Source organism: Mytilus trossulus, chromosome 3 (assembly GCF_036588685.1).
Source record: "Mytilus trossulus isolate FHL-02 chromosome 3, PNRI_Mtr1.1.1.hap1, whole genome shotgun sequence".
NCBI classification, from domain to species: Eukaryota; Metazoa; Mollusca; class Bivalvia; order Mytilida; family Mytilidae; genus Mytilus; species Mytilus trossulus.
The window spans coordinates 31,091,941-31,117,536 of record NC_086375.1 but is presented as its reverse complement, the minus strand read 5'-3'; the positions used below and the strand labels follow the sequence as shown (position 1 = coordinate 31,117,536).

The window sequence follows — 25,596 nt, the reverse complement described above, 5'->3', positions numbered from 1 at the left end:
ATGTAAATAGTCGTGTAGTAGTTGGTCAATGTCCATGTTTTCACATCAAAGAATAAAACAAAACAAATCTTAATCTTGTTTTGTTTTGTCTGGTACCGTTTACTTGTTTGATTATTATATAACATCCTAATCAACAATTCTTCGATTATTAAATTGTAAATTAAATATGGAAAATACATATTTTGTAATTCGCTTTTTGTTTACAATATATATAGATATCGAAAATATAAATAATAATATATTGCATATATCTTTTTCCCTTCAAATTCACTCAGAATAGACTCAGAAAAAATATAAAAGTTTTGTACCGTTTTGTGTTTATACCAGTTCAATATATCAACAATATTCTGTTGTGTTCTATGTTAATACCTGCGAGAAAGGAAACTGAAATTGCATATCCCCTTGCATGGTGTTCAATTGCAAATATTTGTGATGATGAATAAGTGATTTGATACTCGAATTACAGTAGTTTCCCGTTTTCAAAGATAATACTAGTATGTCGAATACATTGGCGGATCCAGGGGGGTCCGGGGGTTGGAACCCACTTGTTTTGGTCGATCAATGCATTTGAATGGGAGCATTTGACTGGAACACCCCCCCTTGTCCTGGGTTAGGACCCCCCTTTTTAAAATGGCTTCATCCGCCACTGGAATATATTGTCTTGTGATGTGAAAAACGCGGTCGGCATTCATGACTGAACTAACAATGCCCTTCTTCCCTCTATATGTGTTCTTTTAGTATTTGAAATACTATTGGTATTCATATTGGAACCAGCAATGCGATGTCTTTTCCCCTAAAGGTTTTTTGACAGGCGTTCGACATTCATGAGTGAACCAACAGAAGTCTTCCTCCTTCTTGTAATTTTTGAAATACTGTCGGCATTCATATCGGTAAACTAGCAGTGCTTCACTTCTACCCGATGTTTTGTTTTTGGCAATATTTTGTGAAATGGGAAATGGGAAAAGAGGGTTTCCATCCATAATCAAACCAACAGTGCTTCTCTCTTCTTTTATATCGAAATCATCGTGAGGGCATTCCGATGTATTGCTAACACCTAGATTTGCACACGCAACTTTGTAATCGTTTTTGCGGGGAAAATATGAATGCATACTCATCATATCCAATCTTTTAGAAAAATAGTTTTTTTACAGAAGAGTGTCAACCATGCATAATTTGCACTGCACTATATCATAATGACATTAAAAAGGTAAAATAGAATGATATACAGTTGAATTGCCTGCATTTTTTTTATCATCCACGCACGAAGTTGTCTCAGGAACAAATATATCTCTGTACATTAACCTCAGTTTCATGTATAGAGATGTGATATTTTTCTGTGACAAGTGCTTTTGATCATCCACAAGACATGCAGCCATCCGATGTTCAGTACTTCAGTACTTTGATTTTTCTAGTAATGTTTCGTGACATGCAGTCGTCAATTCATGTTAGAATCAATATGCTCGACTTCATCTAGATGTAATGTTTTGTGAAAGACGGTTGGCATTCATATTTAATCCAATGGAGCTTCTCGCAACCGGCTCAATACTTTTCTTCTAATTTTTGTGAAATACAGTCGGTATATTCATTTTCAGTGGAACCAAAAGTGTTTGACTGTCTTGACTCGGTTCTACCTAATGTTTTTTCTGCGGTTTTGTGGAACCAAATTCTGCATGTTCCTCTTCTTCTCTGATTTGCTCTTTTTGTGAACAGCAAACCAGCTTCATTCAGAAGCTTTTTAAGAAATCTGAACTTAAACGTGAATTATATATGTATTGGAGTTTACTAGGCATGAGCTTTTTTTACTCGGAACTGTGCACATTTTTTTTGGTGGACCATCTAAAGCTCTAAAGCCCTACCTCAGTATGGTGATCAAGGATTTATATTTACAGTGTACAAATCCTTGATTTGCTTGTTCTAAAAAATAGTGGTTTAAAAGACATGAGAATTGATAACTATCAAATTAAGCCAGCAACTGCATAATTAGGCTTTTAATCAATCAATGCAATCGGCATTCTTTTATATCGAAATCATCGTGAGGGCATTCCGATGTATTGCTAACACCTAGATTTGCACACGCAACTTTGTAATCGTTTTTGCGGGGAAAATATGAATGCATACTCATCATATCCAATCTTTTAGAAAAATAGTTTTTTTACAGAAGAGTGTCAACCATGCATAATTTGCACTGCACTATATCATAATGACATTAAAAAGGTAAAATAGAATGATATACAGTTGAATTGCCTGCATTTTTTTTATCATCCACGCACGAAGTTGTCTCAGGAACAAATATATCTCTGTACATTAACCTCAGTTTCATGTATAGAGATGTGATATTTTTCTGTGACAAGTGCTTTTGATCATCCACAAGACATGCAGCCATCCGATGTTCAGTACTTCAGTACTTTGATTTTTCTAGTAATGTTTCGTGACATGCAGTCGTCAATTCATGTTAGAATCAATATGCTCGACTTCATCTAGATGTAATGTTTTGTGAAAGACGGTTGGCATTCATATTTAATCCAATGGAGCTTCTCGCAACCGGCTCAATACTTTTCTTCTAATTTTTGTGAAATACAGTCGGTATATTCATTTTCAGTGGAACCAAAAGTGTTTGACTGTCTTGACTCGGTTCTACCTAATGTTTTTTCTGCGGTTTTGTGGAACCAAATTCTGCATGTTCCTCTTCTTCTCTGATTTGCTCTTTTTGTGAACAGCAAACCAGCTTCATTCAGAAGCTTTTTAAGAAATCTGAACTTAAACGTGAATTATATATGTATTGGAGTTTACTAGGCATGAGCTTTTTTTACTCGGAACTGTGCACATTTTTTTTGGTGGACCATCTAAAGCTCTAAAGCCCTACCTCAGTATGGTGATCAAGGATTTATATTTACAGTGTACAAATCCTTGATTTGCTTGTTCTAAAAAATAGTGGTTTAAAAGACATGAGAATTGATAACTATCAAATTAAGCCAGCAGCTGCATAATTAGGCTTTTAATCAATCAATGCAATCGGCATTCTTACTGACACCAGAGACAGAGAGGCAAACATATATTATGCATATTATATGTCTCTGATACAAAATTGTATTATATATGTCTCAGTCAGTAACACTTAACCACAGTACTAAAAACAGACATGTACAGTATAAATACAAATGAGCCATGATGAATTCAAAATCCCTGATATTAGTGATCATTCGTAGGCTGAAATGCATAAAATTTAAAGATCTAAAAATGTTTATAATGCAATAAACTATAAAACCCATCGAACGATATGAGGCACATGATCTGCATGATCATATCTGCTCAGTAAGAGCATTTATATATATATAATACCTCAGATTCCTGATTAAAAAAACACAGAGAGTCACAGAAGTTTCCATCAACCAAAATTCACATAATAAAAAAAAACCAAAAAACAAACTTTAACGTATGACATATAAAGACAATGCCTGATAATCAGATTCATTTCATAAAACATTTGTTTACACATTATTGTAATAGATTAGCCACGTATATTAGCAAATTCATAAGATTCCCGCTTTGGTATACTTTTTTGTAACATTTTTAAAGACAGAGGGCGTATTTCTGAAACAAATCACGTGACACGGGTAAAAGGTACTTTCAAGATGGCGACTGTGTGTTGATAATTTACCTGGTGAGTTCACCCTTTTCGATAAACCATTTGTCCTAATAAAAATGTGCCGATTCAATTGTTATCGACCTTAATGGCATTTTTAACCACATACCCGACATATATGTTTTAATCAGTCAAGATTTTTGCTAGGTGAGTCAGTGTTTACTGTTTTCTACCCTAACTGAGTCAGCACATGAGACGAGTCTATCATACACCATGTAACGCTTCCTGAACACAAACATTTACAACGATCTGTATAGTCAAAATATTGCAAATACCAGTATATGAAAAGTTGGTTTCTCTTAGAGCCTTAATGATACCATACCTAGAAGTGGGTATGAATTATGGTATCACATTTCAAAGTAGCTCAATTAGACAATTTGGATCTAACAATGTTTTTTTCAGTTGCATGTCTCAGATTCTCTTAAATATACATGTAAGATATGAAAACTGTTACAAAGATGAAGTGAAAGTGCAGGATATACAGCAGATGCAACTGAAACCAGTTATCAAAGTTACGTTTTCAGTTAAATAAAAATAAGAAGATGTGGTATAATTGAAAATGAGACAACTCTCCACAAGAGACCAAAATGACACCCAAATTAACACCTTGTAGGTCACCCCTATAGGTCACTGTACGGCCTTCAACAATGAGCAAAACCCATATCTCATAGTCAGCTATAAAAGCCTACGAAAATACAATTTGAAACAATTCAAACAAGAAAACTAACAGCCTTATGAAGTTATTAATGTACATTAAAAGAACGAAAAACAATAAGGTAACACATAAAAAAATGACAACCACTGAATTATAGGCTCTTGACTTGGGACAGACACATATATAAACATTATGTCGCTAAACATTTCAGCAGGATCCCAACCCAAATTTTACTTGAAATCAAACTTTATTAAAAGGTTAACATAATAGTCTGTCAAAAGACCACTTTCGAGTTATGTCCTTCTCTTGAAAAGTTCGTAAATTATGCACGCCTTTGGGAAAGCATTGACTAGATAGGACGTATCACCTGTATCCCTGCACTGGTGGTCTCATTGGGAGGGGGGGTTCCGATCCCGGATCCCGCTTACTGTTTTGTCAGATTCCAGTATCCCGCTTATACTATGTACATGTACATAAGCAATTATCATTTTTTTTGTCATTTCCCGGGTCCTGCTAGACCTCATTTCCGGTTTTCACGACACAATAATTTGACTTTCATGTATCCTGCTTACAAAAAATCGTCAATCCCGCGTCACGCTTAAACCCCAATGAGACCCACTGAAATCCATCAAGCATCTTTGTGATTGTCATTATGCAGGATAAACGGTGACCAGATGTAATGTTTCTTCCTAGGTACTCTATCAGATTCCCTAATGACAGCAGTGCTGATTATCTATTATAAGAATTTTATTTGCATGATCATAAGTGCAATATATACATGTATCTGAATATAACAAAATTTTTCTAGGTATAACATCATGTACATTGTGAAGAAAGTGACAATGCCCGTAATAGGCATCCAGGTCCATTTGCCCTGATTCATGTTTAGTCCTAATATCTGTTGGCACAGGGACCATATAGCCTAACTAATTTTTGCATTGTTGCTTAATTGCAGAATGTTCATAATTTTAACAACGTATGTTAAAGTTTGTTGAAAAATCACCGAATATTTGTATTGCTGCAATCAAATAATTAATTTCTTTGATCATGTTGATCTGCATAAAATGATACTGGAATGACAATATTTTTATGAGTCATTAATCTTAATTGATATTTTTTAACAATTTTAATCTCCAACTAAGGGTCAAGCCTTACCTGAGGGGACACAAATTTTTACCCTTGTCCGTCTGTATGTATGTCCTGTACATCCCAAAATTATGAAACTTATACACAATGGTTCATGCTAATACCACAAAACTCAGAACAAGTTTAAATTTTGATGGTGTCACTCTTACCTTTCTAGAGTTATGCCCCTTTACAAATAGAAAAATTGTAGAAATTTTCCTTTCCTTTCTCTAACTTTAGTTTGCCTGAACCAAATGTTACGAAACATATGCACAATGCTAATTACCACAGAACACAGATCAAGTTCAAATTTTGTATGCTTCACTTTTAGAGTTAGGGTAATGCCCCCTTTACAAATGGAAAAAATGCTGAATTTTTGGGTTCGCTAACTTTAAAAGGTTGCTTAAACTATATGTTATGAAACCTATACACAATGCTTATTACAACTAAACTCTGGTCAAGTACAATTTAGAGTGATGTCTTATGATAATGTAATAACTTATATGCAAGCGGTGGCATCATCTGTGTTCCATAAACACATTCTTCATTTATTTTTTAATAAAAAAGGAAGCTTTATTTCGTCTCAAATCATTATTTTAATCAAGGAACAAAAATATATATATTAAGTACATAGATATTCTTGGAAATATTGACAAACTCCTCTGACATACTTCTGGTATCCTGTTTTCTGAGATATTTTTGAAAAGATATCTTATTGTTTTTGCTATAAACCAAATAATCAAGTTGTTATATTTAGCTCACTTAGATGACTACCGTACTTAAAAGGCATAGATTAGAGAATGAAGGACGACATGCGCTTGAATTATTTGAGTTTATTTTGTCTCAGAATACAAATTTTTGGTAAATTAATTGTATTTTATCTTATACAATCATGCTAGAGGTATAGGGGGAGGGTTGAGATCTCACAAACATGTTTACCCCCCCCCCCCCCCCCCCCCACTTTTTTGCGCCTGCCCCAAGTCAGGAGCCTCTGGCCTTTGTCAGTCTTGTATTATTTTAATTTTAGCTTCTTGTGTACAATTTGGAAATAAGTATGGCGTTCATTATCACTGAACTAGTATATATTTGTTTAGGGGCCAGCTGAAGGTCGCCTCTGGGTGCGGGAATTTTTCGCTACATTGAAGACCTGTTGGTGACATTCTGCTGTTGTTTTTTTCTACGGTCGGTTTGTTGATTCTTTGACACATTCCCCATTTCCATTCTCAATTTTATAGTGATGCTTCAAATAGTGTTAGATTAAGATTATGATACATAAAAGACATTGCTTTATTTGAAATATAAATTTTTGATATCATCAGTGTTCAATGATTTTTATTCCCCCTTTGTAATGGAGGTATTTAGTTTTACCCTTGTCTGTAAGTCCAGAAATTTTATGAAACTTATGCACAATGCGAATTACCGTTAAAAACAGATCAAGCTTCTGCTTAAATTTGGATGGCCTCATATTTACCATTCTAGAATTATGCCCCTTTACAAATGAAAATAAATGTTGATATTTTTTGTTTCCATTCTCTTACTTAAGTTTGCACAATATAACGCTTACATGTTTATAACCACAAAACACAGATCAAAATTTTTTGAATTTGTTTAATATAAATAAATAAAGCATTGCTTTTACCATGTTTACCCCAAAAATTAAAAGTCATAACCAATTTGATTTTTTCCAACACTTTTATCAAATATGATGATGTTCTGGACACAGTCACAGATATTCAATTAGTTTCATATCTGTTGCAATTTTATATGAAGAGGGCACTTCTTGTTTCACTCATGAATGAAATTTATCTTTTTAAAAAAGAAACAATATGCCTCTAGTTTAAAAAATTAATCTTTTACAGAACCTTCATGTCTACCGTAAGTCTACATGTACATCCATGAGTAACGTGACGTAAAAAGTTCGCTTTTTTTCAGATAAGGATGTTTTTTTATTATGTAAGTTTTCAACATGAATTTATAATTGAAACAGTATGAAATTGTATATTTCTTGATACAAGACAACAGTTACTTTCAGAAGTTAATCTTAAGAAGTTTGTTATGGAATTTAGATTGATAAACATTATCTGTTTTATGTGGAAATCTGACAAACACATCAATGAGGAAATTACTGATCAAAAGATTACCACCTAATAAAATACTGAGGCTTGTGAGGGTCTACATGACAGATTTAATGTTTCATCACTAAGTACAAGTATTAATAGACTTGAAGTTTTTGATTATTTCACCATGAAATTGGAAAGAGTCTATGTTTCTGTATCAAGACTTTGTTTTATTATGTGAAGAATAAATTGAATTGTAATAGTCAGATTAAGGGGGTCCAAGGAGGGTTGGCACAGACTCCAAGTTATGGAGATACATACATGTATATGGTTAATGTATAGACTTTTTACATGTCCCACTCATTCATTTTCTTGTGTTTGGTCCTCTTTTTCATAATCCTGTATCAGCATGTGAAATTGTGGCATCACTGATTTGAAGTCATTAAAACCAAATTGAGTGTTTTTTCTGTCTTTTATAATAAATGAAAAAAGTAAGAATCTGGTTTGACACTTATAAATCTGAAGATTGAGAATTTAAAAAAAAGATATATTGAAATCCAGCTGGCTTGAAGCAATATTTTGCATAAAATTTGAATAATGCATCAGAATTTTTAACGAATACATGTGCACTCATTGCACAGACCTTTCAGTAAAACCATACACCTCATGATAAGGATTGTGGGATTAATTAAACAAAATATGTGCAAATTCTGATGCCATGGGATTAATCATAAGTTATTAGTCCAAGAACATGAAGAAAGGCAAGATAAAAACAGGACTAAAAAAAGTAATATGAAAATACAATACAGCAGTAAAAAAACCCATGCAAATGTTTTAGCAACACAAACTTTGACCATTAAATAACTTAGGGGTAAGCTCAGGTGCCATACAGAATTTAAACCATTACTTATCAGTGAAAAATTTGTAAAAAACACATGCAATTAATTTGATAGAATTTGTAATTCTGAAGGTAATGACTCTCTTAAAGCTTGAAGCAAAATTCTAAACATTCTTGTGAAAAAAATATATTGAGGGTCTTAGTTTAATTGTAAAAATGGCTTTTAAATGTGAAATACATGTATGTTATATATGGATGCTAAAACTCTTACCACAAACCCCCAAAATACCAATAAGTTAAATCGAAATATGTTCAAAATTATGTAACCATCTTTACACAGGTAATATGATAAACATGGATTGATTTTCTTGATAAAGCATTTTACATACATGTATATTACCATTAGGCCACACCAATTTGATTCCTTGTTCGACGGACCCGCCCGCACCTATTTTTTTCAAAACTGATTTTTTTATTTTTATTATATTCCCGCTTCCCGCATCCGGAAATGAAATCATGTCCATTTCCCGCACCGTTTTTTTGTAAATATTATATAAAGATCTCAACATTTGTTTTTTAAAATCACAGTCTAGCCTTTATATAACGATTTTAAACCTATCAGCACCCCACAACACTGTAAATATCTGCGAGAATATTTGTTTCAGCATGAAACCATTTTATTCCAAGCGGGAGTGCTCTGATGTAAATAGAAATACCAATACAGAACAAAACGTTGGTTTCTTTCCCCCTAACTTATATCCCCTATAAAAAAAATGTTCGTTGTTAAAATAAAGTACAAAGAACTTCTGAAGGATTTGCCTTCAACTGCAATTATAATGTATGGTGACGGTCATACCCGCTGCCGGTTTGTGCACCTGTCCTGGTTGATTCAGAGACCTGTCGTTCAGCAGTTATCGTTTGTTGATGTGGTTTATTGGTATTTTCCCGTTTGGAAATATAATTTAGATCGTTGGTTTTCCTGTTCGAATTGTGTACAATACTAAGTTGTGGTCCCTTATAGCTTGCTGGTTGGTCTTGATCAAAGCACTGTGTAAAAAGCCGTACTTTGACCTATGTTTGTTATTATCAGGTTGGGACAAACCCTCCCTAAGACAAGGGCCTTGAAGGGGTCATTTTACCATGTTTACTAATACTGTTCAGTCTGTTGTAGAAAAGAAAATAGAAATATTAAGGATTTGTACAGTGCTACATTTGTACTATACAAAACCTTTGACAACTTAAGAATTTTTTACTCAAAAAGAGGAGAAATACATTATATTTTAAACAACTTTTCTAAAAGAGGGATGGGTCCACTTATTTTGAATGATATCAAACTGTTAAAGTAAATGTGTTAACATGGTTAAAGTCCAGGAATATTACAAAATTCTTCAACATGTTTTGACCATTTAATTCCAAATATTAATTATAGTTCTTTGGTAAGATATAAGCCCTTTTGTACTTAAGTGTTTTTACAAAAAAAAATATATTATAACTTTAATATTTTGACACCCCATAAAAGGGATATATTCATAACATTAAGGGGTTGTTCTCAACCTGATTATGACTGTGATGGAGAATTGTCTCATTGTTAGTCACACATACATAGACCAGATTTAATTTTTCAATTATTTCTTGTTGAACAGGGAAAAAATACTTCATAAATTAAAGAAATGTCAAGGTACAAGTGATAAATCAAGTTTTAATATAGTCAAAACCTACTATTTTAGGTTTACAAAAAAAAATTATAATCGCTCGCCTTTGCTTTTTAAGCTTCGCCTCAAAAATTTGCAAATTAAATATTTTTTTATTAAAATTTTCAAATCGCTCGCTCGCCCCAATTTTTGGAGTCCAAAAATCCGTAGAACAAGAAATTAAATTGGTGTGGCCTTAGTAGCTATTTTTTCAAATTATTTGTAAAAAAATCAGTATAGGGAAATATTTCTAGTTTCCCTTTTAAACAATACATATGACAGTCAGTCATTAGAACCACTTGAATAGATAACATCTCAAGCTTATTAGTAAATGTTTTAAGTAGTTTTGAGCTCTATTTCCCTTAAAACAAAATTCAGAACATGAATCAGTAAATGTATGTAAATATTTTTTCCAAATATAATTTATGATGATGGAGGTACATGTACATGTAACAAATTTCTTAGAAGAATCATTGGTAAATATTAAAGGATTTCTTTTCTTATTTCATGTATTTATACATATTTGGGCAATTTACTACACAAGCCATGATTTCCATTTTGTTTCTAATAATTTTGGGTTTCTCATTGAAGAGCTATTCTAAAAATGCAAAAAATTCGTGACAGTTTAAACATTGTTAAACATTCAGGTAAAAATGTAGATATAAGAATTTGGAGTGTTATCATCCAAGTTGATGTGGGTATTTCTCTCTATATGTATATATAATTTAAATTGTGTTGGAAATTTGAATGTTTTATTTGAACTTGAACTGGAATTTGAAATAAAATTTTCTATTGTAAAATGAATTTGAATTAATAAAATAAAAAAATGTGTCAGATTATCTACATGTATACTTTAAAACAGAAATTTGCTATGGCCAAATAAAATAGTATGTGTGGTTCCTGTTTCATCTAAACAAAAGTAGGGGTAGGTAGGTAGGATTTTTTTTAGGGGTCATTTAATTTATGAGAGCAACATTCTGGCATTAACAGTGCTTTTAATGAAAAATTACTAAAATACCTTTAAGGGAAGACTTTTATTCATACTACACAGTCTTAAGTTCTAGGGTACATGTAGGTAGGGTAATTGGAAACCCACATATATTTTTATTTGGCCTTTATATTTAACGTAAAAATAATTGTATCCTAGACACACATAAAAGTAATTTTTATGAACCCTTCAGCAGTGGACATATTATCATGATTAGTCTATGCAAGTCAATTGTTTGTCTGTCCATCTGTTTTAGAGTAAACATGTTACACAATAACTCAAGTTTATATGCCTTTCAATATCAACATGCATGTATTATAGTATACATTTACCAGTGCTCATTGCTCCGTCTGGTTTTAACAAGTTGCACACAACTCAAATATCTCTAGAATGATTTTCTTATAGTCTACAAATTTATACTGAATGGATTTTCACTCAGCTATTTCAGAGTTACAGACTTTCAAAAATAGGCAGTTTGTTTCATTCAATGCATGCAATAACTGAAAAATGTCTGTTGGAATTTCCTTTTAACTTTACTACTACATGTAGATGCATGTATACTGTTGTGCAAAACAGTGATCGTTGTGTATACACATTCATCTGTACATGTATCTGTACACACAATGTAGATCTGCAACCTCTCCAAAAACCAGACTCAATTTTAATGATTTTGATAGAATATGTACTGTTTAAAGTTCATTGTGAATCTCTAATTTCATCTTTTATTCCATCTGGTTTTTGTGGTAACCCACATCAAAACATTGATGTCTGCAATATCTGCACAAATGGGGAATGAGGCGAAGTATGCATTTTAGAGCTCTCAATTTGGTTTTCTTGTCTATGGGAGTAAACATGCATGAATATTTGTACTATGAATAAAAGGAGGCAATTGTCATGATTATAAGGTTTTCTTTTATAAGTTGAAAAGCTCCATATATAAATTAAAAAAAAAATCAGTCTGCAGATGTCCAATTACATGTACATGTATGATAGTGGAAGTAAACTTCATTATACCTTTATTTTTTTTCCTGTTTTGAGTAAAAACATTTAAAATCCTGACACCTTTGAAATCTCTATAATTGTATTTATAAGTAGTATGAATCAATTCCTCAAGTTAAAGGCCTCTAATGTAATTATCTGGTCGTAAACAAATTTACAGGTCTTCTAAATAGATTTCCTTTTAATTGATAGAAACAATTTTAATTCCTGTTAGGTGTAAAGAATAGACTATTACCTCCATGTGAATTATTTGGCAGTGAAATTCCTCATTCACAGCTTAAAGTTTTAAATATTTACATCAGATGAAATTTGGCTATTTCAAGGTAGTTTTTTGGGAAATAAAAGTGTAGGAAACTGTTTTAATTAGCAATTAATAAACAGGTGCATTTGTAAGTTTGGAGAATACAGATGTTAGATTATTAGATAATTTTTTTGTGTAGGAAATCAGTGAAATTTTGTTATATTCTCTGTATTATCTATTTAATCACAGCTTATGTTTATAAAGAAATATTTTCAAAAAATGGATTAAGATAAAGGAATTCCGAGTGATTCAGAATGTAAACTTGTTAAAGTAAATGTACAAAAAGTACAATTTTCCTGAAGTCACATATTTTTGTTATTTATGGATAAAAGTTAACACATGTAACATTGGCTAGAAAACAATGATATATAACCAAATATAGAAAGAATGTACTTTACATTATATAAATAATCCTTAACGACATTTCACAGTGGAGGAGGTTTATTACTTAGCGTGAAGTTGAACGGGTTACTGTTTAATCAGGAAATAAGAACACATGTACATATATCTCTATTGAATATACATCCTGAGATTTGTTATTATTTTCTTATTCAGATAACAACACACACTATGGGATGAAATGGCATCAACGAAACAGGATTACTATCAGAGAGATACCAATGGATATAACTCGAACACTCCTCCCCGTGACGCCTTCGTGCGGGGTGGACAGAGGGCCACTATTCATGGTACGCAGGCGGCTAAATCATGGGGTAAAAACAAATCCAAAGGGAAGGATAAAAAGGATAGGAAGAAAAAACCTGTCTTGTATCGAAGTAATAGTAGTTTAGAAATGGATAGTATTGATTATATTGATGTGGATGAATTTCATACAGGAATACACAGGGATTATGGGAGTACATCCTCAATTGATGTTCTCGGAAAAAGTGGACATGACAGCTTCTTTGCATTGTTGAAGGACTATAGCCATGTAAATGCTGATCAGAGAAGTCCAGCGCCTGCTCAATTGCAGGAATTGTTACGGGGTAAAAATGAAGGAGTACGGTTTCGTGCTTCTAACGGTAGTGCTGTGAAGGACAAATCTACTGAAGATATAACAGATAGTCCTAGAACAAAATCTAAATTCAAACACAAAGATCGGAAAAGCAGGAGTAAATCTATAACAAATGAAACACGTCCATCTGGAATTTTTACAAAATTACGGGGGAAAAGTGAACCAGAAATTAACCCCAAAACTCCTGACAATATTGATGTTGATGTTCGTGCTGAGGAACGATTAAGGAGTAAAGCTTTTTTACATTATGACTGTCAGAGTATTACTTTTAATGTGGAGGAAATTATTCATAGCATTAGTAACCCTTTACAAATCGGTAGAAATACTACAACTGGTGCATCGGCAGCCTCACAGAAAGATGGACGGGAGTCGGAAGATGAGGGTGACGACAAAAGTAACAATTTGGTGCTTAAATGTCCGTTCTTTAGAAATGAAATAGGTGGTGAGGAGGAACGAATAGTTAGTTTAGGTCGAAGTTCAGCACGAAGAACGTTAAATAAATCTAAGAATACTCAAAATAGTGCAATATTGACACGGTCACCTGCGTGTTGTGGGTTATCTATATTAGACTCTTCACCTACTCCAACGGGACTTATGCTTCCTCATGTAGTATTACATCGGAATCATGTTATGGAATATGTAGATCATGGTGCCAGTTATTATAGACATTTCTTTTATGGTTATGGTAAGTATGTAACATGTATACACAAGTATGTACAGGTGTATGGATATCTAAGGTTCTTACTAAGGATTTTCTAAGGCAAACTAGTCCTGGGACTCATTTTTTTGGCCATTGCAAGTCCAACAGTCCATGAGAATAGGAAATTTTACAGCTGTATGATTTATTTTTTTCAGTCTGCATGACAAAATAGAGAAAGGAAATGGCTAAGAAATTTTTATTATTTTAGACATTTGTTATAGAATAATATCGGTGCATTTTGCTACATGTATCTTAATGAATACATGTATATGTTTGGACTCACTGTTTTGAAAATAATGACTCCAGGGCTCAAGATTTACGACTGAATTTTTTACTGAATGTTTAAGTACAATGTACAGCATATCGACTGTATATATATACATGTAGTGTATGTTAGAATCATTATCTTGGTTATTTTACATCTATGTTTATAAATTTTCATTTCCATGGGTTGTTTATTGATAAATAATAGATCTTATGTTTTCATATATACATGTAATAGTTGAAATCTGGATTTTTAACTGATATGTAGATATGACATACAGTTATTAGCATGGTAAAATAAACAGGCCTGGTTGAATCTCCGTCAGACATCAAGTAACACATGTAACCTGCACTTCTTAACTCGAGAAATAATTTAATATGAAATCGTGTAGTGTATTGAATTTCCTTGGTTTTGTTCATGTTGTAGAAATTATTGAACCCTATACAATACAGTTGAGGTATTTATTTGTATAAGCTAGTATCGAATTCAACTAATATCCCGTTGTACTGAAATATATACTAATGATATGTTTCTGCCACCACAAAAAGATTTTTCGTTTTCCTTTTACATGTTGTTTGTTAAATAAAGAAAACATTTGAATTAAGAAATGTATCACACGAAGAAGTACAATTGTAATTGTATACAAATATATGTATTAATGTGAGTAATACTGGTATAAATTACTCTTTTTGATATAGGGAAAGTATTGAAATTAACATGATATAAAAAAAGTAATGAAAATACACGATTAGACATCTAGTGGACACCATGAGCTCCAACTAAATTCAAGTTATAAAAGTTCTGATTCTATAAATGTTGTTTTCTTGTTTGAGTTGTTGTCTCTTTGACACATTCCCCTAATTACATTTTCAATTTTATGTTAACGAATTAAATAGAAAGTTCTGAAACCAGCAAGTTTCTGCCTTTTATATCATCATTTTTTTTTATAGGATACATGTAGTACATTATTTAGATAAGTTTAAGATAAGGTTGAAAAAAATTAATACATGGCTACTCACTGACTGCAACATTGTCTAAAACTTATTGTAAGTTAGACATAACGTGACATACCACAGGGGCGGATCCAGCCATTTTAAAAAGATGGGGGGGGGGGGGGGGGGGGGGGAGGTTCCACCTATATCATGTATATGTCCCCACTCAAATGCATTGATCTGCCAAAAAAAGGGGGGGTTCCAACCCCCGGAACCCCCCTGGATCTGCCAATGTACCATTTGAGGAGAGTTAAAGGGAACTAGACATGCTTGTTCTGTAGAAAATTCTGATGATTCGGCAAACTGAGAAAAGCATGACCACTTCCAACAAAGATTTAGGAATTAAGTTTTACCATGTTTACATACATTTGTACAAAAAAGAAACAATAATAAGACATTTTCACATAATGATATGCTTCATTGTACATGCACATCATTATACATATATCAAACTACTTCAATCTAGTTTTATAAACATATAATTCATGTAATTTAGAAAGTTATCATCAAAAATAAGCAGATTGACTTGCTTGCAACATGGTATTCCATGACATGATTTTGAAAAAAGAATATTTGTGGAAAAAAAATTCTTCTCATTTAAATCTTTCTCGTAGACTAGTTCTCGAATGCACAGATTGTGCTGGAATTCGTCAAATAAGGCTGCTGGTGATATATCTGGCAGCAACTGTAATAATTATTTCCTATATATATATGTTTAAGTTTACGTACATTAGTAATAAAATCTACTTCAGCCTCAGGGGCAATTACAGGTAAGTTGTCGTTGATAGGCTTTTTATAGCACGTTCTAATAAACTCTTTCTCATGTATAACATTCTTTGACATTACAGTACCCGAATCACACCATCTACATACACAATTTGTACCCATTTTGCATAAAACTAGGCAGATTTCTTACAGGTTTTATTATAAAGACTAGAGAATACGTATTTCTGTAATTTATCAATTTGCACGTCTTTCAGCTTTCATCAATTATAGACTTATGACAATATGGACAAGGTCAATACACTACATATGGTCTGTTCAGATTATATTGACAGGGGACACAGTCTGAGGTTCAAATTAATCTATTATGTCCATACATATAGAATGTATAACATTATTTTTACCAGCAATGCTGAATGAAAGTCTTCAACTGACTTCTATTTCTATCTTCATTTGTAAATAGTGTATTATGAAAATTGACTTGAATGTTCTATCTGTCCATTTTATTTCATGTATTTTATTGATCTTCAATATATATATAGATATATATGTCGTGTACAAGTTGCGATTTTGTACACGTTATAACATGTACAAAAATATTGTACATGTTATAACTTGTATAATGCAAAAATACAAGTTATAACATGTACAAAAGTACCTCATACATGTTATAACCTGTACAAAATATTGCTTAAAAATGGTTTTAACTTGTACAAAATCGAAAAAAAAGGATATTTTTCTAATATCGCAACAGACGATATTGACCTCAATAACATTTTCATAACGTTTTTATTATTCCTTCATGTTCATGTGTGTTTTGTCCTTTTTTGAAACAGTTAATGTCTAGGGGTCGGTATTACGAAGCATTCCTAAGACCTCTCATAAGATATATCTTAGGACATGTCTTATGATCCTCTTATGACTATCTATGGACATATCTTTATTTGATGAATTATAATTGTGAGTGTCCACTTTGAAGGCAATAGTAAAATACTTTCTTTCTAGTTGACACTAAAAGACATAAGAGGATGGCCAGGATAGATGTGTCTACAAATACAATTTGGAATTGAAATGGGGTATGTGGTTAAAAGACAACAACCTTCCCATGGAGCAGACAACATCTGATCCAAAGGCAACAAATACATGCTTTCAAAGTAGAGGATATATATTTAAAACATCAAAATGACATTCGCCTCATGCAATGATCTTATAGTTTATAAACAAAAATTAAGTTATAAATTTACATAAGTCATGCTGAAGGCCAAAAATGTTGAAGAGAAGATCCAAAGATATTGATAATGAAGCGTGGTCCAATGCAAACTATTTTAGCTCTCTCTTGCTTTTACAGAGTAAGCATATAAGACATTGTTTTAGTTTTTGCTAGCTATAAAATCGAGAGGGAGTTTTTCCCAAAATTATTAGGAATCGTTCTTAAACTTTTTGGAAGAATTTAGTTACTAGTATCTAATTATAATTGTCATTGAGGAATGCAAGCTTTTAGTAAATAGTTTCACACTTATTTAAGCCATGATGGACTGCATGAAACATACAATTACATGAAAACACATTTTGCCAACATAAGTCATGAAACATATATTTCTGAAATTTTGTGATCATTGTCCTTTACAGAAAAAGACACTTTGTGGCCTATTCATTGTTGTTCTTTATGCATTGGTAAATTTAAATGTGTATTTTACTTCATAAAGATTTATTTTAAATTTTGTACAAGTTAAAACCATTTTAAAGCAATATTTTGTACAGGTTATAACATGTATGAGGTACTTTTGTACATGTTAGAACTTGTATTTTTGCATTATACAAGTTATAATTATATAACATGTACAATATTTTTGTACATGTTATAACCTGTACAAAATCGCAACTTGTACACGACATATATATTAATAGAAACATAGCAACCATATACTTAAATAACCTTTAAATTCTGTGATCATACTAGCCAATGCTAACTTCTGTATGTCAAAATAGTATGAAAAATGTTGTCCATATTCTATATGTTGTCTTGAAGGCAATTATTTTGTTTGTACTAAGTGACTCCTTCGATGAAGGCATCACAACAAATTATGAAAAAGCTTTAACAGACGTCATAATTATTGAAGGATTTCAATAGATGCAAATTGGGTACCCTCACATTAAACAGATTAACAAAGTGTGAGAGTTTGAAATCAAAATTATCAATAATTATAAATTTTGAAAGGTGATAATTAGAAATGATTAGATGGTTAAATTAAAATTACAGTGCTGGTTAACAGGAGTTCAAAAATTGATAAAAATTTGGCTATCAAGTTGTTCTAGCTAAAATTGAGCTCATAAATTTGAGGAACATGGGTAACTGTGATTAAACATGACTTATTACTCTCAAAAGGTGTCAATAATTGATCAGAATTCAAACATTGCATTCTCATTTTTATTGTGAATTTGTCTATAAATTATATCAGGAGCAATTTTATTTTTAAACAACAATTCCTTCCAAAAATAACTTGCAAAGACCATCCTTTCAATGCTGCAAGTACACTCCTAATTAACCTTGATGTGGTTTGTTTTCACTTTTAACATGATAGGAGATAAGAAGTTGATTTAGACATGAAAATGTCATATTTTTGCGATTAACCAAAAAACATCTCATTAATTCTAATCCTTATATTTTTTCAAAACAACACTCACGCCAAACAAAATCCTATAATGTTCCCCTTTGCTTTTTTTGCACATAGTAAAAGAGTTTTTATTCTAATTTAGGGTCCTGAAGGACATATAAACTTACTATATGACAAAAACATCAATAATTCAAGATTAAAACAAATAATATTCAATAAAATCATGTATAATACAAAAACTATTTGAGATTAGACACCCAAATACTTCATTTCACTGGCACATAACTTGAGTGCAATTTTGTTATCATAAGATGATAAACTCTAGCTAGCAATATTGAATAGCATTGTTAAAAACAATACTGTTTACATATATATGTTGGTCATGGAAAACAAATTTATTTATGGAACAAAGAAATGATAATTTATATATGGAACAACTTCTTCTATTTTTATATCTGATGTCATGTAGGTAAATTTAAAACAACAAACAGAATGAAAAATTTGTTATGATCTTTACTGAAATAATTAAAACACCAGTTTGACAATATATATATTTTATGGGAAAAAACTTGATTTATTCATATTGATTATACATCACTTGACATGTGAATCATAGCTCTCTATTTTTCATCTTGATTGAGGCAGGCTCTAATTTGTCTTCATGTTTTCAAAAATTGCTGGCAATTTTTATGGCTCCAACTTTTTTTTAGCAAATGCACCCCCTGCAGCAACAAATATTACAAGCATTATATCATATAAGATACCCTCATTTGTACTAAGGAATTAAAAATGAAAACCCTGATTTGACTTTTGTGTTTGACAATTGACAGAATCTCTCATACATTAGTTAAGCATGAAATTTTGAAGACTCGACATGCTCAAATGTTCAATATGTATCATATTAATTCATATATACAAGTTCACTGTTGTACTAGTTTTGATTTTTGTTCCTGTGCAGTATTAATTTATTGTATATATGTATATAATGTAAAACGTTTATATTAATAGATCACCAAAACTTTTTTGGTATTGATGAAAATTTTGGCCCAGTGGCAATCAGTATTCGGAGAGAGAAGTTAGAAGATAGAGAGAACAAATTAGGGAAAGCAGAATATGGACAGTACCAACATAGGATCATTTTTAGGACCAGTGCAGTAAGTCTATAATAAGAGTTATAAACACACATTAAAAGTCAACATATTGGAGTGTTTATGAATAACAGCTAATGTTATGTTGATGTTTAGTTAGACAGTAAACCAGCAACATAATAAAACCATATACTTTTCATCATATATTTAACCATCTTAGTCATTGCATGAATTTCAAAAGATTATTGTATTTTCACCAGAAATAGCTATAAATGATGCACCATTGTCTTACCTTTACTGTGGATTCATTGATATTTCATTGGCAGAGATCTGTTATCTAAAAATCCAAATGTTCAACACAATACAAATTATCTTCAGACTTCTATGAAGACTTTAACCAAACCACCCAGTGATATTGTTGGCTTTTTTTTGAAACTACCTCTACCCTTTTCTATTGGAAAATATGTGCCATTTTCATCAAATTGGGAAATTTAAAATAAACCATGAATTTGACTGAAACTTCAATTTACAGACCCATTTTCTAGAGTCAAACCCTGCTTTAAAATAAGACCCAATTTTGTCAGTGATGATACATAAATGGACCCTCAAATGTCCACATATAGTCAATTTAGGCAAGAAAATGGTTTTAAATGAGTTTTTTTCAGTTTGTTATCATGCACAACTACTACTGAGACTGCACTGTTTGGGAAAAAAAGTTGTCTTTTTTTAAATAATTCTAATCCATTTTTTTTTTCAAATTGGGATTCTTCTCCAGGGGAAAAAGCCTTTATTCTCCACTAATTTAAGGCAAACAATATCACTGCCACCAATTCAAGTTTTCATGCAAATACAAATATTCCATTAACCATGAAAATAAGTTCTGGTCAATGAAAATAAATGAATCTTAAAAATTATTCAGTATCACTAGAAACACGGTGATGGAATCCAAGAATGGAGTCAGCTGCAGTTAGAAGGATGTAAATAGAAACATTGGTGTAAAATATTAGTACACAAATGTTTTATCCACATCTCTAAAACCTAAATTGTGAATACCTTTACCATAACACTGTTATATTTATGTTTCCAGCTGACCACATTACGGGGAGCCATACTTGAAGAAGCCATACCAAGTGGCCGAATTAGTAGTTCTCGGACTGGTCAGGTCAAGGACATCCTAGAATTCCTAATACCTCAATTACAAATATCCTGCCTCAAACTTGGAACAACTACCCCAAAGACATTGGAGCAGTTGTTAAAACTTGATGAACAAGGGGTAGGTATAGTCCAAACATACATACATGTAGGTTTAAAGTACACTCAAACCTGCTATAAAATCCAAACATTCATTTTTTGAAAGTACATTCAAACCTGGCATAAAGATTACCTCTATTAAGCTAAAAACACATTATTTTAGAACACTCCATACTTGTCCCACTGTCATAATTTGTATTGGATAAGAACCTCATTTTAAAGGTCATAATATGAGGCAGGCATTACCTGTAAATGGGCACGAAGTCTGTATGAATTATTTGTTTGTAACTTAAATATTTGTAAAAAAACCCAAAAAAACGGAAATACCGTAACGTTTCCGATTTTGGTTCTGTTGTTAGGGATTTTAGTTGTGACGTTATTTAAATTATGACGTCATATGCAATGTAAACAAAGGGACGCTTTCATCAGGTAACGTTTTTTTCATATCAAGGAATTATTAAAAAATAAAATTGGTATTATAGCTCCTTCTTATTTTATACTAGACTGATAAATATATATTTTACTCCAAGTTTCATACAATCGAGACCGGAAAAAGGAAGTACATTGTAGATTTCTGCGCAGGTCCGGGATTTGAAAAATATGACATGACATAAAAAAAATTGAGCGATTTTGAGTTCATTAGTACAATGACAAATTTGGGAAATTTTCCCGATTTTTTTTTTATTGAATTTTCTACTGTTATTGGGGACTTCGTCCCCATATGACTTTCGAGGTCAATTTCTCTGGTCCTAAGTGTGACCTTCATGAACAGGCTTCTGTATATTTTTTTCCTCATCATGACATGGGATATTTGTCAATCATTCATCGCTGTAAACAATCTTTAATACCATTATGATTTGAGGTAGAAGATTAACTCTTGATGAATGTTGATGAAATTTGTATGAGATTTTAAGCTCATCATTGAAAATCTCCAGATCATTACATAGGAGAAATTTAAAGTGATCCTAAATAAGCCATTGAAATTGTCATTTTGGAAGTCTTGTAGAATAAATTATTGAGATAATTAATTTTGCATAGTTTTACAAAAAAGTTAGTTGAAATGCATTGTAATTTTCTCAGAATTTATTAAATTACTATAATACTGTACAAACTATCTGACTAAGTGTTTTATGCATGACTGTTAGTATATTTCTGTCCTGGTCAGTGGCATAGTTCAAACACTTAGTAGAAGTGTTGTAAGTGTGACAATTTCCTGAATTATACACTATAAAGGAAACATCATCATTCAAACCATCAGATCATTACATAGCAGAAATTTTAAGTGATCCTTGATGAGCCATTAAAATCAACAACAAAAAATCTTTCCTATGTCTTTTTAATGTTTAAATGATGGCTGAAGATAGAAAACTGTAAATTCAGAAATTATTGCATGCAATTATTGTTGTGATTTTGACATTTTAGACTCAAATGTGAATTTAATTGTTACTATATTGAGATAAATCCTGTTTAAATCATAAATTAAATTCAAAATGCTAGTTTAAATTATTATAACTGTCACATTTTTGCAATAATAAAAACATCGCAATAATTTCTGAATTTACAGTACTCATTGTCCCATGAAACTTTTCTTTATATTTATATCAGTAATTTGATTTATATAAACTATAGCTGAATATACATTAAGGAGATGTGGTATGATTGCCAATGAGACAACTATCAACTAGAGACCAAATATAGATGTTATCAATTATATATTGCAGTAACGCCTGAAAATAAACAAAACAAAACAAAAACATATAAGACATACAGTTACAAACTACAACCACTCTATTATAGGCCCCTGACTTTGGACAGACAAAAAAAGAATGTGATGGGCTTAAACATACTTGCTGACACCCAAGTTTGTTATGCAGTATCGTTCTATATTTCCTAAATTTTAAATGTTCTTTTTTCTATTTCAGTTGTACAGTACCTACAAAGTAGGTGTTTTATTATGTCGTTCTGGACAATCATCAGAAGAAGATATGTATAATAATGGTAGGTACATCTATACATCATATGAAACAGAATGAAAGTAGATTGATAAGGGAGAAAATCTAAAAGTACTGTTTAATATTGGTTTATGCTAAAAAAAAAAAAAAAAAAAATGAAAAGCTGAAACAACAGGGGTTGAAGTCATAAAACTTTGCTCAGTGCTCAGAGCACAAAAATTATCCTCTAAGCATGAAATTCAGCATTTTAATTGGTTGATTTTGGAGTATGAGTACAAAAACAGACTTGAAAGTTTTATGACTTCGAGGCCAGGACTCTACAAGTATAGACAAATCTTACTGACAAAGATTTTTATTAATGTCTTGAAATATGTGATCAGTATATGTAGTATTATAACACAGACAATTGTCAAATCCGTCAACTTTTGGGCTGTTTCTGATCTGAAAAGTTTGGTTGGAGATGACTTACAGAAAAGCAATGAAAGAACACATGAAGTCTAAATACTGTTTTATGATTACTAAATATAAAGAGAACAGGCTGTGCCAAACTGTTTTAGGGTTTGTCTGACAGAAAAAGAAATTTGACGTTTTTCTTCTATATGTTCAACTAGACACAGTTTGAGAAACACTTGAGAGAAAATATTGTAATACAACCAGCCTAATATGATTATTTATGAATATTGAATTTGATATTGAATTCAATATGTTCAGGTAAAAACATTGTAAATTTCTTTTTCTTTTTTTAGAAAATTCTAGTCCTGCATTTGAAGAGTTTTTAAAATGTATAGGTCACAAAATTAGATTAAAAGGATTTGAGAAATATAGAGCCCAATTGGATAATAAAAGTGAGTATGCTTATATGGTTAAACTATTGTAAAGTTAGCTTTAGGAGGAGAAGACATTTGAATAAAACAAAAAAATAAAAATATTAGGACTTGATATCTCCTTGATAAATAAAAAAAGCAAGACTTAGGTGTGCTGTTTCTGATAACATCAATGATGTTTTTGTTTCTGATAATGTCAGTTTTTAGAGAGCAACAAGCGGTAGGTCAATAATATTTGGTATGATGTTGTGGTAGCGTTTGCAGTTTGCTCAATCTCCTTTTGAGGATGATTATGTTCTCTCTGCACACAAAATTACATAAAGGTAAGACATATCTCTGTGTCAACAGTCCTGTTAAAAGCTCACACATAAGAAAAAAAATGTAATGATGAAGCTAAATAAATAAGTACCGATTATCTGGTTATCTGCATGTATGATATCGTAAAATATCAGCTGCGAGACATAATATGATGCTTTTTGTCAAGTGAGCGTAGCGAACGAGATCAAAAAGCCTTCATATAATGTCAAGCAGCTGATATTTTACAATATCAATATGCAGATAATCTGATAATTGATTTATTGGGCTATATTTGCGTGTTTCAGAAGTGTTTTCTTTGTTTCACCAGCACACCAAAGATGACTTGATAAGTTCGGGTTAAAGTTATTAACGTCGGTTCAAACATTATGACGTCCCTGATATGTCCAGGTCAAAGTAATTAAGGCAGGGTCAGCGTATTTGACGTCACAAAGACATGATACAGAATAATATTAAGAGCTGAACAGAGTGATATAGACAGTGGGACAACCAATAACTTCATTTATTTTCTAAAAATCTGTGACAGTTAGGAAATGTAAAGGGATTGATTCAAGTGGTGTGTTTACTGGACTGCCCTTAAAAGAAAGAAAATAATTATTGAACTGTCAAGAAAAAGAAGAAAAAATATCATTAAAAAAAAGAAATATCATAAAATTAGAAAAAAGAGAATTGTTTATTTTTATCTTTTCAGGTGATTCAACAGGAACTCATTCCTACTACACAACGTTTAATAATAGTGAGATTATGTTTCATGTGTCAACCCTCTTACCTTACACAGCAAATAATACACAACAGGTAAATAAATATTTCATCCATGTGAAACCTTCTACAGTACACAGAAAACAAATGTTTCAAATATATTTGACCTGTTGCCTCACACAGAAAATAATATGCATCAGCGACTCATTTCACAAATTTTTTTTACAAAAAAACTATTTGTAAGATTTTTTGTGAAGTGAAAAGACCTCCAGGCTAATATTCGCATATACCTACCCTGTTACCTTACACAACATACATTTCTGTCTTCTGTGCTTAGTTCATGTATACCTTAATATGAAACAATTTTAAAAATATTTTTTACATGTCAAACCTGTTATCGTCAATGAGAAAACTCTCAATCTAAGACCAAATAATGTTAGTGTTATGTATTACAAATAAATATTTCTGTTGTACATGTACTTTATATACACTGTCTTAAGTTACTTATGTTGAGTGCTCTGTGATTGAAAATATTTAAAATCATATATACTTCATATTTGCTTGTAATGAATGTTTATATTGCCAACAAAAATTACTAGTTATATCTTTAAATATGTTTAAATATATTTTATAACATGAACGATATATATTTTTTATTTTTTGCAGCTTTTACGCAAACGTCATATAGGAAACGATATAGTAACCATAATCTTCCAGGAACCTGGAGCTAATCCATTCAGTGCAAAGACTGTAAGGTCACAATTTCAACATGTTTTCATCATCGTTAGAGTCCATAATCCATGTTCAGACAAATGCTGTTACAGGTAATTTGACCTCTTTTTTATGCCCCACCTACGATA

The 25,596-nt window shown here is 31.7% G+C and overlaps 1 protein-coding gene across 8 annotated transcripts in view; it reads left to right on the top strand.

The window, feature by feature from the left end:
* The first annotated feature begins 3,577 nt into the window (after positions 1–3,577).
* The window catches only part of LOC134711229 (signal-induced proliferation-associated 1-like protein 1), a 47,456-nt gene continuing 25,437 nt past the window's right edge, over positions 3,578–25,596 (top strand). For 2 of the 8 annotated variants that reach the window (XR_010106157.1, XM_063571702.1), the window contains exons 1-9: positions 3,710–3,790; positions 12,853–13,997; positions 16,022–16,039; positions 19,616–19,761; positions 20,783–20,968; positions 22,869–22,944; positions 23,645–23,743; positions 24,729–24,832; positions 25,403–25,560. Coding sequence is in view for 7 of the 8 variants with exons in the window: in XM_063571702.1 (XP_063427772.1) it covers positions 12,878–13,997; positions 16,022–16,039; positions 19,616–19,761; positions 20,783–20,968; positions 22,869–22,944; positions 23,645–23,743; positions 24,729–24,832; positions 25,403–25,560 (1,907 nt within the window). In the remaining variant the exon portion in view is untranslated. Of the gene's footprint in view, positions 3,662–3,706; positions 3,791–12,852; positions 13,998–16,021; positions 16,040–19,615; positions 19,762–20,782; positions 20,969–22,868; positions 22,945–23,644; positions 23,744–24,728; positions 24,833–25,402; positions 25,561–25,596 lie in introns of those variants that run through there. The other 6 variants (XM_063571707.1, XM_063571705.1, XM_063571703.1 and 3 more) reach the window with 5 other exon arrangements.